Source organism: Dendropsophus ebraccatus, chromosome 11 (assembly GCF_027789765.1).
Source record: "Dendropsophus ebraccatus isolate aDenEbr1 chromosome 11, aDenEbr1.pat, whole genome shotgun sequence".
In the NCBI taxonomy this organism is placed as follows: Eukaryota; Metazoa; Chordata; class Amphibia; order Anura; family Hylidae; genus Dendropsophus; species Dendropsophus ebraccatus.
In genome coordinates, this window is record NC_091464.1 from 98,848,368 (window position 1) to 98,863,764 (window position 15,397).

Here is a 15,397-nt window from a genome sequence, read left to right on the forward strand (position 1 = left end):
GTGGGGTCCTTACTGATCCCCTAGTAATTGTGGTGGCGTCCTCGCTGATCCCCCTAGTAACCGTGGTGGGGTCCTTGCTGATCCCCCAGTAACTATGGTGGGGTCCTCACTAATCCTCCAGTAACCGTGGTGGCGTCCTCGCTGATCCCCTAGTAACCGTGGTGGCGTCTTCGCTGATCCCCCTAGTAACCGTGGTGGCGTCCTCACTGATCCCCCAGTAACTGTGGTGGCGTCCTCACTGATCCCCCAGTAACCGTGGTGGTGTCCTCACTGATCCCCCAACCCCAGTAACCGTGGTGGCGTCCTCACTGATCCCCCAGTAACCGTGGTGGTGTCCTCACTGATCCCCCCCCCCCCCCCAGTAACCGTGGTGGCGTCCTCACGGATCCCCCAGTAACTGTGGTGGGGTCCTCACTGATCCCCCAGTAACCGTGGTGGCGTCCTCACTGATCCCCCAGTAACCGTGGTGGCGTCCTCACTGATCCCCCAGTAACCGTGGTGGCGTCCTCACTGATCCCCCAGTAACCGTGGTGGCGTCCTCACTGATCCCCCAGTAACCGTGGTGGTGTCCTCACTGATCCCCCCCCCAGTAACCGTGGTGGCGTCCTCACTGATCCCCCAGTAACCGTGGTGGTGTCCTCACTGATCCCCCCCCCCCCCCCAGTAACCGTGGTGGCGTCCTCACGGATCCCCCAGTAACTGTGGTGGCGTTCTCGCTGAGCACTCAGTAATTGTAGTTGGGTCCTTGCTGATCCCCCAGTAACCGTGGTGGCGTCCTCACTGATCCCCCAGTAACCGTGGTGGCGTCTCCTCTCTGATCCCCCAGTAACCGTGGTGGCGTCCTCACTGATCCCCCAGTAACCGTGGTGGCGTCCTCTCTGATCACCCAGTAACGGTGGTGGCGTCCTCTCTGATCACCCAGTAACCGTGGTGGCGTCCTCACTGATCCCCCAGTAACCGTGGTGGCGTCCTCACTGATCCCGGTGCATGCCCCGTGGTTGCGTCCTCACTGATCCCCGTGCATGCCCCGTGGTGGCGTCCTCACTGATCCCCGTGCATGCCCCGTGGTGGCGTTCTCACTGATCCCCGTGGTGGCGTCCTCACTGATCCCCGTGCATGCCCCGTGGTGGCGTCCTCACTGATCCCCCAGTAACCGTGGTGGCGTCCTCACTGATCCCCGTGCATGCCCCGTGGTGGCGTCCTCACTGATCCCCGTGCATGCCCCGTGGTGGTCCTTATAGATGGGGCAGCGGTCAGACGAGGGCTCAGTCCCTTTAATCAGCGGCTCCTCCACCCGTCTATGGAGTCCCGCTCTATAACTTATAACTTCTCTGTCTCCAGTTCCCCGGGGGGGGGGAGGGAGAGTTTAACAATTAGTTTGTTCTGTATTTACAATACAGACACAGATGACAAGGGCGATGGAGAGTCAACAAGCCGGGACATAAGGGAGGGGCGGCGGCGGTGACATTGATTATGTGCACAGAGCCGCTGCCCAGAGCTGGGATCATGTGCAGAGCGCTGACAGCACAGCGCAGGTGGAGCAGACTGCTGTGCACACTGAGCCGGAGATGAAGGGGATCACAGATGAAGACTTACACAACTTCCTCATCCATACGGTATATACTCTGCGTGTGTGTGTATACTCTGCGTGTGTGTGTATACTCTGTGTGTGGATATACTCTGTGTATGTGTGTGTGTATATACTTTGTGCATACTATGTGTGTGTATAATTTGTGCATACTATGTATGTGTGTGTGTGTGTGTATATACTGTGTATGTGTGTGTATATACTATGTGTGTGTATATACTGTGTGTGTGTATATACTGTGTGTGTATATACTCTGTGTGTGTGTATATACTTTGTGCATACTATGTGTGTGTATAATTTGTGCATACTATGTATGTGTGTGTGTATATATACTGTGTATGTGTGTGTATATACTCTGTGTGTGTGTGTATATACTGTGTGTGTGTGTATATATACTCTGTGTGTGTGTATACTATGTGTATGTGTGTATACTCTGTGTTTGTATATACTCTGTGTGTGTATATACTGTGTGTGTGTATATATACTCTGTGTGTGTATACTATGTGTATGTGTGTATACTCTGTGTTTGTATATACTCTGTGTGTGTATACTATATGTGCGTGTGTGTGTATACTATATGTGCGTGTGTGTATACTGTGTATAAACTGTGTGTGTGTATATATACTCTGTGTGTATAAATTTGAGTGTGTGTATATACTGTGTGTGTGTATGTATATACTCTGTGTATGTGTGTGTATATACTGTGTGTGTGTGTGTGTGTGTGTATATATATATATATATACATATACTGTGTGTGTGTGTATATATATACTGTGTGTGTGTGTATATATATATACTGTGTGTGTGTGTGTGTATATACTGTGTGTATGTGTGTGTGTGTATATACTTTGTGCATACTATGTGTGTGTGTGTATATATACTGTGTATGTGTGTGTATATACTTTGGGGGACATTTATTAAGTCCGGCGTTTTTTACGCCGGACATATAAATGTCCCCGCATCTCCGGCGCTACGGAGATTTATGTAGAGGCGGACTGCCTCTACATAAATCCCGTGCGCGTCGGTACGCACAGCCGAAAACCTACGCCACCTGAAAGGTGGAGTAGGTTTTCGGTGTATCTTTGTGCGGAAAAAATTATGAATCGTGCGGACTCTGAGTCCGCGCCCCCCGTAACGCCCCCTCCACACCCCCTCCCCGCCCCACGGCGTACTCGGCGGAAAGTGCCGATATGCAAATATTTTATTCGCAAATCGGCCATTTGCAAATAAAAAAATACGCAAATCGGCACTTTCCGCCAAAAATCATCCGTACGCCGGATGATACATGTCACCCTATGTGTGTGTATATACTGTGTGTGTGTGTGCATATATATACTGTGTGTGTGTGTGTGTGTATATATATATATATATATATATATATATATATATATATATATATATATATAATGTATATACTTTGTGTGTGTGTGTGTATATATATATATATACACTCTGTGTATGTGTGTGTATATACCGTGTGTGTGTGTGTGTGTGTATATACTCTGTGTGCAGCATCCTGCCCTGTGGTCACACAGGGATCATACATGACACTGTACACCCCCTCCAAACCTTGTGTGACCCGGGGCGGTGGTCTCCAGAGATCAGCCAATGTACAGAGGCAGCCAATCGCTTCCTTAGCTCGGTGATCCGCTCAGCTGCCGGCTGCTGTCAGTGCTGCTCTGTCCCGGGTGCCTGGAAAAGCTGGATCCAGTCCTGGGAGAAGTTTCACAGAACTATCCAACGTTTCCAGGCAGCTGGGGCGGAGCAGACTGATGAGAAGACGGCCGAGCCAAGGAAGCCATTGGCTGCGTCTGTAAATCCGCTCATCTCTGGTGGGATCTGTCGTGAGCTGGAATCCATCGATGGATGAGCAAGAGCCTCAGGAGTGTCCGAAACCCGTTGGGAATAGAGCTACTGATCTCTCTGCTCCCTCCTCCCATCCATCACCCTCTCCACCCATCACTGATCTCTCTGCTGCCCCCCCCAATCCCTCTCCACCCATCACTGATCTCTCTGCTCCCTCCTCCCATCCATCACCCTCTCCACCCATCACTGATCTCTCTGCTGCCCCCCAATCCCTCACACTCTCCACCCATCACTGATCTCTCTGCTGTCCCCCCCCATCCATCACCCTCCCCACCCATCACTGATCTCTCTGCTGCCCCCCCATCCCTCACCTCTCCACCCATCACTGATCTCTCTGCTGCCCCCCCCATCCATCACCCTCTCCACCCATCACTGATCTCTCTGCTGCCCCCCCAATCCCTCACCCTCTCCACCCATCACTGGTCCCTCTGCTGCCCCCCCATCCATCACCCTCTCCACCCATCACTGGTCCCTCTGCTGCCCCTCCATCCATCACCCTCTCCACCCATCACTGATCCCTCTGCTGCCCCCCATCCCTCACCCTCTCCACCCATCACTGATCTCTCTGCTGCCCCCCCATCCCTCACCCTCTCCACCCATCACTGATCTCTCTGCTCCCTCCTCCCATCCATCACCCTCTCCACCCATCACTGATCTCTCTGCTGCCCCCCATCCCTCACCCTCTCCACCCATCACTGATCTCTCTGCTGCCCCTCCATCCATCACCCTCTCCACCCATCACTGATCTCTCTGCTCCCTCCTCCCATCCATCACCCTCTCCACCCATCACTGATCTCTCTGCTCCCTCCTCCCATCCATCACCCTCTCCACCCATCACTGATCTCTCTGCTGCCCCCCAATCCCTCACCCTCTCCACCCATCACTGGTCCCTCTGCTGCCCCCCCATCCATCACCCTCTCCACCCATCACTGATCTCTCTGCTGCCCCCCCAATCCCTCACCCTCTCCACCCATCACTGATCCCTCTGCTGCCCCCCCATCCATCACCCTCTCCACCCATCACTGGTCCCTCTGCTGCCCCTCCATCCATCACCCTCTCCACCCATCACTGATCCCTCTGCTGCCCCCCATCCCTCACCCTCTCCACCCATCACTGATCTCTCTGCTGCCCCCCCATCCCTCAACCCTCTCCACCCATCACTGATCCCTCTGCTGCCCCCCATCCCTCACCCTCTCCACCCATCACTGATCTCTCTGCTGCCCCCCCATCCCTCACCCTCTCCACCCATCACTGATCTCTCTGCTGCCCCCCCATCCCTCACCCTCTCCACCCATCACTGATCTCTCTGCTGCCCCCCCATGCCTCACCCTCTCCACCCATCACTGATCTCTCTGCTGCCCCTCCCATCCCTCACCCTCTCCACCCATCACTGATCTCTCTGCTGCCCCCCATCCCTCACCCTCTCCACCCATCACTGATCTCTCTGCTGCCCCCCATCCCTCACCCTCTCCACCCATCACTGATCTCTCTGCTGCCCCCCCATCCCTCACCCTCTCCACCCATCACTGATCTCTCTGCTGCCCCCCCCCCCCCCCCAATCCCTCACCCTCTCCACCCATCACTGCCTCTGACCTTCACGACTCAGCTGTTACCCTACACATCAATGATTTGCAGCCATCCCGTCCATCAGTGAGAGACCTTCACCCCTGGGTTATTGCTTGTGACAGCTCCGCTGTGGGTAGACATGGGCAGCAGGGGGTGGCAGATAGATCTACGGTAACCCTGAGCAACATTCATCTCCTTGTATGACAGTACTGTAATCCCCTGACCATCAGTCATCTCCACCTATGCCGTGTGTGTGCACGTGTGTGTATGCGCACTCTATGGTATTGCTGTGTGTGTGTGCGCACTGTATGGTATTGCTGTGTGTGTGTGTGTGTGCGTGTGTGTGTGTGCGCGCGCGCACTGTATTGTATTGCTGTGTGTGTGCTCTGTATGCCATCGCTGTGTGGGTGCTCTGTATGCTATCACTGTGTGTGTGCGTATGTGTTTTGTGTGTATGTGTGCACTGTATGGTATTGCTGTGTGTGTGCACTGTATTATATTGCTGTGTGTGTGCTCTGTATGCTATCGCTGTGTGTGTGCGCACACATGTTTTGTGTGTGTATGCTCACTGTGCGTGTGTGTATGTATGTATGTATGCTCACTGTGAATGTGTGTACATGCGCACTGTATGGTATTGCAGTGTGTGTGTGTGCGCTGTATGGTACTTCTGTGTGTGTGCTGTATGGTATTTCTGTGTGTGCACTGTATGGTACTTCTGTGTGTGTGCTGTATGGTAATGGTGTGTCTGTGTGCTGTATGGTATTGCAGTGTGTGTGCTGTATGGTATTGCAGTGTGTGTGTGTGCTGTATGGTATTGCAGTGTGTGTGTGTGCTGTATGGTACGTGTGTGTGTGCTGTATGGTACGTGTGTGTGCGCTGTATGGTACGTGTGTGTGCGCTGTATGGTACGTGTGTGTGTGCTGTATGGTACGTGTGTGTGTGCTGTATGGTACGTGTGTGTGTGCTGTATGGTACGTGTGTGCGCTGTATGGTACGTGTGTGTGCGCTGTATGGTACTTTGTGTGTGTGCTGTATGGAATTGCTGTGTGTGTGCTGTATGGTATTGCTGTGTGTGTGCTGTATGGTACTTCTGTGTGTGTGCTGTTCGGTATTGCAGTGTGTGTTTGTGTGTGCTGTATGGTATTGCTGTGTGTGTGCTGTATGGTATTGCTGTGCGTGTGCTGTATGGTATTGCTGTGCGTGTGCTGTATGGTATTGCTGTGTGTGTGTGTGTGTGCTGTATGGTATTGCTGTGTGTGTGCTGTATGGTATTGCAGTGTGTGTGTGCTGTATGGTATTGCTGTGTGTGTGTGCTGTATGGTATTGCAGTGTGTGTGTTTGTGTGTGTGTGCTGTATGGTATTGCAGTGTGTGTGTGTGTGTGTGTGTGTGTGTGTGTGTGTGCTGTATGGTATTGCAGTGTGTGTGTGTGTGTGCGCTGTATGGTATTGCAGTGTGTGTGTGTGTGTGTGTGTGTGTGTGTGTGTGTGTGCTGTATGGTATTGCAGTGTGTGTGTGTGTGTGTGTGTGTGTGTGTGTGTGCTGTATGGTATTGCTGTGTGCGCTGTATGGTATTGCTGTGTGCGCTGTATGGTATTGCAGTGTGTGTGTGTGCTGTATGGTATTGCAGTGTGTGTGTGCTGTATGGTATTGCAGTGTGTGTGCTGTATGGTATTGCTGTGTGTGTGCTGTATGGTATTGCAGTGTGTGTGCTTTATGGTATTGCAGTGTGTGTGTGCTCTATGGTATTGTTGTGTGTGTGTGCTCTATGGTATTGCAGTGTGTGCTGTATGGTACGTGTGTGTGTGTGTGTGTGTGTGTGCAGTATGGTATTGCAGTGTGTGTGTGCTGTATGGTATTGCTGTGCGTGTGTGCTGTATGGTATTGCTGTGTGTGTGTGCTGTATGGTACTTTGTGTGTGTGCTGTATGGTATTGCAGTGTGTGTGTGTGTGTGCTGTATGGTACTTCTGTATGTGTGCTGTATGGTATTGCAGTGTGTGTGTGTGTGTGCTGTATGGTATTGCAGTGTGTGTGTGTGTGCTGTATGGTATTCCTGTGCGTGTGTGCTGTATTGTACTTTGCGTGTGTGCTGTATGGTATTGCTGTGTGTGTGTGCTGTATAGTATTGCTGTGTGTGTCTGTGTGTGCTGTATGGTACTTTGCGTGTGTGCTGTATGGTACTGCTGTGTGTGTGTGCTGTATGGTATTGCTGTGTGTGTGTGCTGTATGGTATTGCAGTGTGTGTGTGCTGTATGGTATTGCAGTGTGTGTGTGTGTGCTGTCTAGTATTGCAGTGTGTGTGTGTGTGCTGTATGGTATTGCAGTGTGTGTGTGTGTGTGTGTGTGTGTGCTGTATGGTATTGCAGTGTGTGTGTGTGTGTGCTGTATGGTATTGCAGTGTGTGTGTGTGTGTGTGCGCTGTATGGTACTGCAGTGTGTGTGTGTGTGTGCGCTGTATGGTATTGCAGTGTGTGTGTGTGCGCGCTGTATGGTATTGCAGTGTGTGTGTGTGTGTGCGCTGTATGGTATTGCAGTGTGTGTGTGTGCGCGCTGTATGGTATTGCAGTGTGTGTGTGCTGTATGGTATTGCAGTGTGTGTGCTGTATGGTATTGCAGTGTGTGTGCTGTATGGTATTGCAGTGTGTGTGTGTGCTGTATGGTATTGCAGTGTGTGTGCTGTATGGTATTGCAGTGTGTGTGTGCTGTATGGTACTTTGTGTGTGTGTGTGCGCTTTATGGTATTGCAGTGTGTGCTGTATGGTTCTTGTGTGTGTGTGTGCTTTATGGTATTGCTGTGCGTGTGCTTTATGGTATTGCAGTGTGTGTGTGTGTGCTCTATAGTATTGCAGTGTGTGTGTGTGTGTGTGTGTGCTGTATGGTATTGCAGTGTTTGTGTGTGCTGTATGGTATTGCAGTGTTTGTGTGTGCTGTATGGTATTGCAGTGTGTGTGTGCGTGTGCTGTATGGTATTGCAGTGTGTGTGTGTGTGTGTGCTGTATGGTATTGCAGTGTGTGTGTGTGTGTGTGCGCTGTATGGTATTGCAGTGTGTGTGTGTGCTGTATGGTATTGCAGTGTGTGTGTGTGCTGTATGGTATTGCAGTGTGTGTGTGTGTGTGCTGTATGGTATTGCAGTGTGTGTGTGTGTGTGCTGTATGGTATTGCAGTGTGTGTGTGTGTGTGTGTGTGCTGTATGGTATTGGTGTGTGTGTTTGTGCTGTATGGTATTGCTGTGTGTGTGCTGTATGGTACTTCTGTATGTGTGCTGTATGGTATTGCAGTGTGTGTGTGTGTGTGTGCTGTATGGTATTGCAGTGTGTGTGTGTGTGCTGTATGGTATTGCAGTGTGTGTGTGTGTGCTGTATGGTATTGCAGTGTGTGTGTGTGTGTGTGTGTGTGTGTGTGTGCTGTATGGTATTGCTGTGCGTGTGTGCTGTATGGTATTGCTGTGTGTGTGTGTGTGCTGTATGGTACTTTGCGTGTGTGCTGTATGGTATTGCTGTGTGTGTGTGTGTGTGTGTGCTGTATGGTACTTCTGTATGTGTGCTGTATGGTATTGCTGTGTGTGTGTGTGTGCTGTATGGTACTTTGCGTGTGTGCTGTATGGTATTGCAATGTGTGTGTGTGTGTGTGCGCTGTATGGTATTGCAGTGTGTGTGTGTGTGTGCGCTGTATTGCAGTGTGTGTGTGTGTGTGTGTGCTGTATGGTATTGCAGTGTGTGTGTGTGTGTGCTGTATGGTATTGCTGTGTGTGTGTGTGTGTGCTGTATGGTATTGCTGTGTGTGTGTGCTGTATGGTATTGCAGTGTGTGTGTGTGCTGTATGGTATTGCAGTGTGTGTGTGTGTGTGTGTGTGCTGTATGGTATTGCAGTGTGTGTGTGTGTGTGCGCTGTATGGTATTGCAGTGTGTGTGTGTGTGCGCTGTATGGTATTGCAGTGTGTGTGCTGTATGGTATTGCAGTGTGTGTGCTGTATGGTATTGCAGTGTGTGTGCTGTATGGTATTGCAGTGTGTGTGCTGTATGGTATTGCAGTGTGTGTGCTGTATGGTATTGCAGTGTGTGTGTTTTCTGTATGGTTCTTGTGTGTGTGTGTGCTTTATGGTATTGCTGTGCGTGTGCTTTATGGTATTGCTGTGCGTGTGCTGTATGGTATTGCAGTGTGTGTGTGTGCTCTATGGTATTGCAGTGTGTGCTGTATGGTTCTTGTGTGTGTGTGTTTGTGTGTGTGTGTGTGTGTGTGCTTTATGGTATTGCTGTGCGTGTGCTGTATGGTATTGCAGTGTGTGCACTGTATGGTATTGCAGTGTGTGTGTGCTGTATGGTATTGCTGTGTGTGTGTGTGCTGTATGGTATTGGTGTGTGTGTTTGTGCTGTATGGTATTGCTGTGTGTGTGCTGTATGGTACTTCTGTATGTGTGCTGTATGGTATTGCAGTGTGTGTGTGTGTGTGTGTTGTATGGTATTGCAGTGTGTGTGTGTGCTGTATGGTATTGCATTGTGTGCACCGTATGGTACTTCTGTGTGTGTGCTGTATGGTTGCTGTGTGTGTGCTGTATGGTTGCTGTGTGTGTGCTGTATGGTATTGCTGTGTGTGTGCTGTATGGTGTGTGTGTGTGCGTGCGTGCTGTATGGTGTGTGTGTGTGCGTGCGTGCTGTATGGTGTGTGTGTGCGTGCGTGCTGTATGGTGTGTGTGTGCGTGCGTGCTGTATGGTGTGTGTGTGCGTGCGTGCTGTATGGTGTGTGTGTGCATGCGTGCTGTATGGTGTGTGTGCTGTATGGTATTGCTGTGTGTGTGTTGTATGGTACTTGTGTGTGTGCTGTATGGTACTTGTGTGTGTGCTGTATGGTACGTGTGTGTGTGTGTGTGTGCTGTATGGTACTTGTGTGTGAGTGTGCTGTATGGTACTTGAGTGTGAGTGTGCTGTATGGTACGTGTGTGTGCTGTATGGTACTTGTGTGTGTGTGTGCTGTATGGTACTTCTGTGTGTGTGCTGTATGGTACGTGTGTGTGTGTGCTGTATGGTATTGCTGTGTGCGTGCTGTATGGTATTGCTGTGTGTGTGCACTGTATGGTACTTCCGTGTGTGTGCTGTATGGTATTGCCAGCGGCAGGGCCACTCTCAGGCCGTTCATTTATTGGTCCTGTGCCATATATTTACAAGATATGTAAATTGGTTTTAATTACCAACAGGGGTCTCGCTGATGCTGCCGGTGCCCGGTAACCCCCCCCCCCCCCTTCCCCGGAGCAATACTGTGGATATAAGGGCCCTATCACACAATCTCCTAGATCGCCTGATAACGGGGCAGCAAGGGCTGTATATGTATGTGTGTATGTGTATACATACACTGGTGACTTGGATTAGGAGGATAATCCGTTCCAGGACGGCGCTTGTAATCCAAATCCGCTCTTACACCAAAGCAAATTTTCACATAAGAAATCACTGATCTGCAGACAATTGGTTCCTATCCCCCAAATATACTGATTATTATTCTGAATAACATGTAGTATGTATCCATGTACACTATTACACGTAGCCATGTGTTACTATTACACGTAGCCATGTATCACTATTACACGTAGCCATGTATCACTATTACACGTAGACATGTATCACTATTACACTTAGCCATGTATCACTATTACACGGAGCCATGTACACTATTACACGTAGCCATATGTCACTATTACACAGAGCCATGTGTCACTATTACACGTAGCCATGTGTCACTATTACACGTAGCCATGTGTCACTATTACACGTAGCCATGTGTCACTATTACACGTAGCCATGTGTCACTATTACACGGAGCCATGTATCACTATTACACCTAGCCATGTATAACTATTACACGGAGCCATATGTCACTATTACACAGAGCCATGTGTCACTATTACACGGAGCCATGCGTCACTATTACACGGAGCCATGCGTCACTATTACACGTAGCCATGCGTCACTATTACACGTAGCCATGCGTCACTATTACACGTAGCCATGCGTCACTATTACACGTAGCCATGCGTCACTATTACACGGAGCCATGCGTCACTATTACACGAAGCCATGCGTCACTATTACACGTAGCCATGCGTCACTATTACACGTAGCCATGCGTCACTATTACACGTAGCCATGTGTCACTATTACACGTAGCCATGTGTCACTATTACACAGAGCCATGTGTCACTATTACACTGAGCCATGGGTCACTATTACACGGAGCCATGTGTCACTATTACACTGAGCCATGGGTCACTATTACACGGAGCCATGTGTCACTATTACACGGAGCCATGTGTCACTATTACACGTAGCCATGTGTCACTATTACACGTAGCCATGTGTCACTATTACACGGAGCCATGTGTCACTATTACACATAGCCATGTATCACTATTACACGGAGCCATGTATCACTATTACAGGTAGCCATGTGTCACTATTACACGTAGCCATGTATCACTATTACACGTAGCCATGTGTCACTATTACACGGAGCCATGTGTCACTATTACACATAGCCATGTATCACTATTACACGGAGCCATGTGTAACTATTACACGTAGCCATGTGTATCTATTACACGTAGCCGTGCGTCACTATTATACGTAGCCGTGCGTGACTATTACACTTAGCTATTTCACATAGCCATGTTTTGCTATTAGGCGCAGCCATGTGTCACTATTACACGCAGCCATGTATCGCTATTACACGTAGCCATGTATCACTATTACACAGAGCCATGTGTCACTATTACACGGAGCCATGTGTCACTATTACACGTAGCCATGTATCACTATTACACAGAGCCATGTGTCACTATTACATGTAGCCATGTGTCACTATTACACGCAGCCATGTATCACTATTACACGTAGCCATGTGTCATTATTACACGTAGTCACACGTGGCCAATGCCCAACAATTTTAGGTCTGAACCTAAACAATCAGCTGATCACTTATTATTATCATTGCTCGTGTAATAGGGCCCTAACACTGACCCATAGATGTGCAGCTTACAGAGCTGGTGTCACTATTACACGTAGCCATGTGTCACTATTACACGTAGCCATGTATCACTATTACACGTAGCCATGTATCACTATTGCACGTAGCCATACATCACTATTACATTTAGCCATGTATCACTATTACACGTAGCCATGCGTCACTATTACACATAGCCATGTATCACTATTACACGTAGCCATGTGTCACTATTACACGTAGCCATGCGTCACTATTACACGTAGCCATGCGTCACTATTACACTTAGCTATTACACGTAGCCATGTATCACTATTACACTTAGCTATTACACGTAGCCATGTATCACTATTACACTTAGCTATTACACGTAGCCATGCGTCACTATTACACGTAGCCATACATCACTATTACACGTAGCCATGTGTCACTATTACACGTAGCCATGTATCACTATTACACGTAGCCATACATCACTATTACACGTAGCCATGTGTCACTATTACACGTAGCAATGTGTCACTATTACACGTAGCCATGTATCACTATTACACGTAGCCGTGTGTCACTATTACACGTAGCTGTGTATCACTATTACACGTAGCCGTGTGTCACTATTACACGTAGCCATGCGTCACTATTACACGTAGCCATGCGTCACTATTACACGGAGCCATGTATCACTATTACACGTAGCCATGCGTCACTATTACACACTAAAACACGTAGCTATGTATCACTATTACACGTAGCCGTGCGCCACTATTACACGTAGCCGTGCGTCACTATTACACGTAGCCATGTGTCACTATTACACGTAGCCATGTATCACTATTACACGTAGCCATGTATCACTATTACACGTAGCCATGTATCACTATTACATGGAGCCATGTATCACTATTACATGTAGCCATGTATCACTATTACACGTAGCCATGTATCACTATTACACGTAGCCATGCGTCACTATTACACACTAAAACACGTAGCTATGTATCACTATTACACGTAGCCATGTGTCACTATTACACGTAGCCATGTGTCACTATTACACAGAGCCATGTATCACTATTACACAGAGCCATGTATCACTATTACACGTAGCCATGTATCACTATTACACGTAGCCATGTATCACTATTACATGGAGCCATGTATCACTATTACACGTAGCCATGTATCACTATTACACGTAGCCATGTATCACTATTACACGTAGCCATGTATCACTATTACACGTAGCCATGTATCACTATTACACGTAGCCATGTATCACTATTACATGGAGCCATGTATCACTATTACATGTAGCCATGTATCACTATTACACGTAGCCATGTATCACTATTACACGTAGCCATGCGTCACTATTACACACTAAAACACGTAGCTATGTATCACTATTACACGTAGCCGTGCGCCACTATTACACGTAGCCGTGCGTCACTATTACACATAGCCATGTATCACTATTACACACAGCCATGTGTCACTATTACACGTAGCCATGTATCACTATTACACGGAGCCATGTATCACTATTACACACAGCCATGTGTCACTATTACACATAGCCATGTATCACTATTACACGTAGCCATGTATCACTATTACACGTAGCCATGTATCACTATTACACTATGTATCACTATTACACGTAGCCATGTGTCACTATTACACGTAGCCATGTATCACTATTACAGGTAGCCATGCATCACTATTACATGTAGTATCACTATTACACGTAGCCATGTGTCATTATTACACGTAGTCACACGTGGCCAATGCCCAACAATTTTAGGTCTGAACCTAAACAATCAGCTGATCACTTATTATTATCATTGCTCGTGTAATAGGGCCCTAACACTGACCCATAGATGTGCAGCTTACAGAGCTGGTGTCACTATTACACGTAGCCATGTGTCACTATTACACGTAGCCATGTATCACTATTACACGTAGCCATGTATCACTATTACACGTAGCCATGTATCACCATTACACAGAGCCATGTATCACTATTACACGTAGCCATACATCACTATTACATTTAGCCATGTATCACTATTACACGTAGCCATGCGTCACTATTACACATAGCCATGTATCACTATTACACGTAGCCATGTGTCACTATTACACGTAGCCATGTATCACTATTACACGTAGCCATGTGTCACTATTACACGTAGCCATGTATCACTATTACACGTAGCCATGCATCACTATTACATGTAGTATCACTATTACACGTAGCCATGTATCACTATTACACGTAGCCATGTGTCACTATTACACGTAGCCATGTATCACTATTACACGTAGCCATGTATCACTATTACATGTAGTATCACTATTACACGTAGCCATGTATCACTATTACACGGAGCCATGTGTCACTATTACACGTAGCCATGTATCACTATTACACGTAGCCATGCGTCACTATTACACGTAGCCATGCGTCACTATTACACGTAGCCATGCGTCACTATTACACATAGCCATGCATCACTATTACACGTAGCCATGTGTCACTATTACATGTAGCCATGTATCACTATTACACGTAGCCATGTGTCATTATTACACGTAGTCACACGTGGCCAATGCCCAACAATTTTAGGTCTGAACCTAAACAATCAGCTGATCACTTATTATTATCATTGCTCGTGTAATAGGGCCCTAACACTGACCCATAGATGTGCAGCTTACAGAGCTGGTTACAGGTCACTCACTCATACCCTTTAGTAGCGCCATGAATACATATGTATATGGCAGTGACTCTGATAGCTCAGTCCCAGGTTTACACTAAACACTCGGCTTCTGTATAGAGCAATAAACACAGTGACAGTAAAGAATCTGACAATGTGACCGGTGAATCTGATCGCATTGTGTCAGAAGTTGTCTATACACACAGAATGGCTGGTTGTTATGTATGGACGTGTATCCTGGTCACTCCTGGACTATAACAGAGGATCTACCCACATACTCGTGTTCAGAATATCACATTACAGATAATACAAGGAGACGCAGATGGTACATGGACTGCAATTATGGTTGTACAAAGATTCCCTAGGGGACACAGCGCATTAGAGGCCGCCAGAGATCACCGCAACCTGCTCTAAGAATCTCCCTGTAAATATAGGGATCCTCTGAAGGAATTAGGCCAATACAAGGTGCGACCCTTCAAGGCAAGTCTTAGTCATGGTCATGTATATTGGATAATTACAGTCAATAAGACGCCTAGGATCATGTGAGGTGAGAGCTGGAAACATCTCTGAGACCGACCGGAGCAAAACTTCCCTAAACACACCCTGAAATTACAACTACAACAAGATATAACGCTGCCGGTCTACAGGGTGACCGAAATACAAGACTAG

At 48.0% G+C, this 15,397-nt stretch overlaps 1 protein-coding gene across 1 annotated transcript in view; it reads left to right on the forward strand.

Moving 5' to 3' along the window:
• The first annotated feature begins 1,505 nt into the window (after positions 1 to 1,505).
• MAB21L3 (mab-21 like 3) overlaps positions 1,506 to 15,397 on the forward strand; it is a 34,778-nt gene continuing 20,886 nt past the window's right edge. Inside the window, exon 1 of the mRNA XM_069945721.1 lies at positions 1,506 to 1,616. Coding sequence (XP_069801822.1) covers positions 1,569 to 1,616 — 48 coding nt within the window. The 5' untranslated portion in view covers positions 1,506 to 1,568. The remainder of the gene's footprint in view (positions 1,617 to 15,397) is intronic.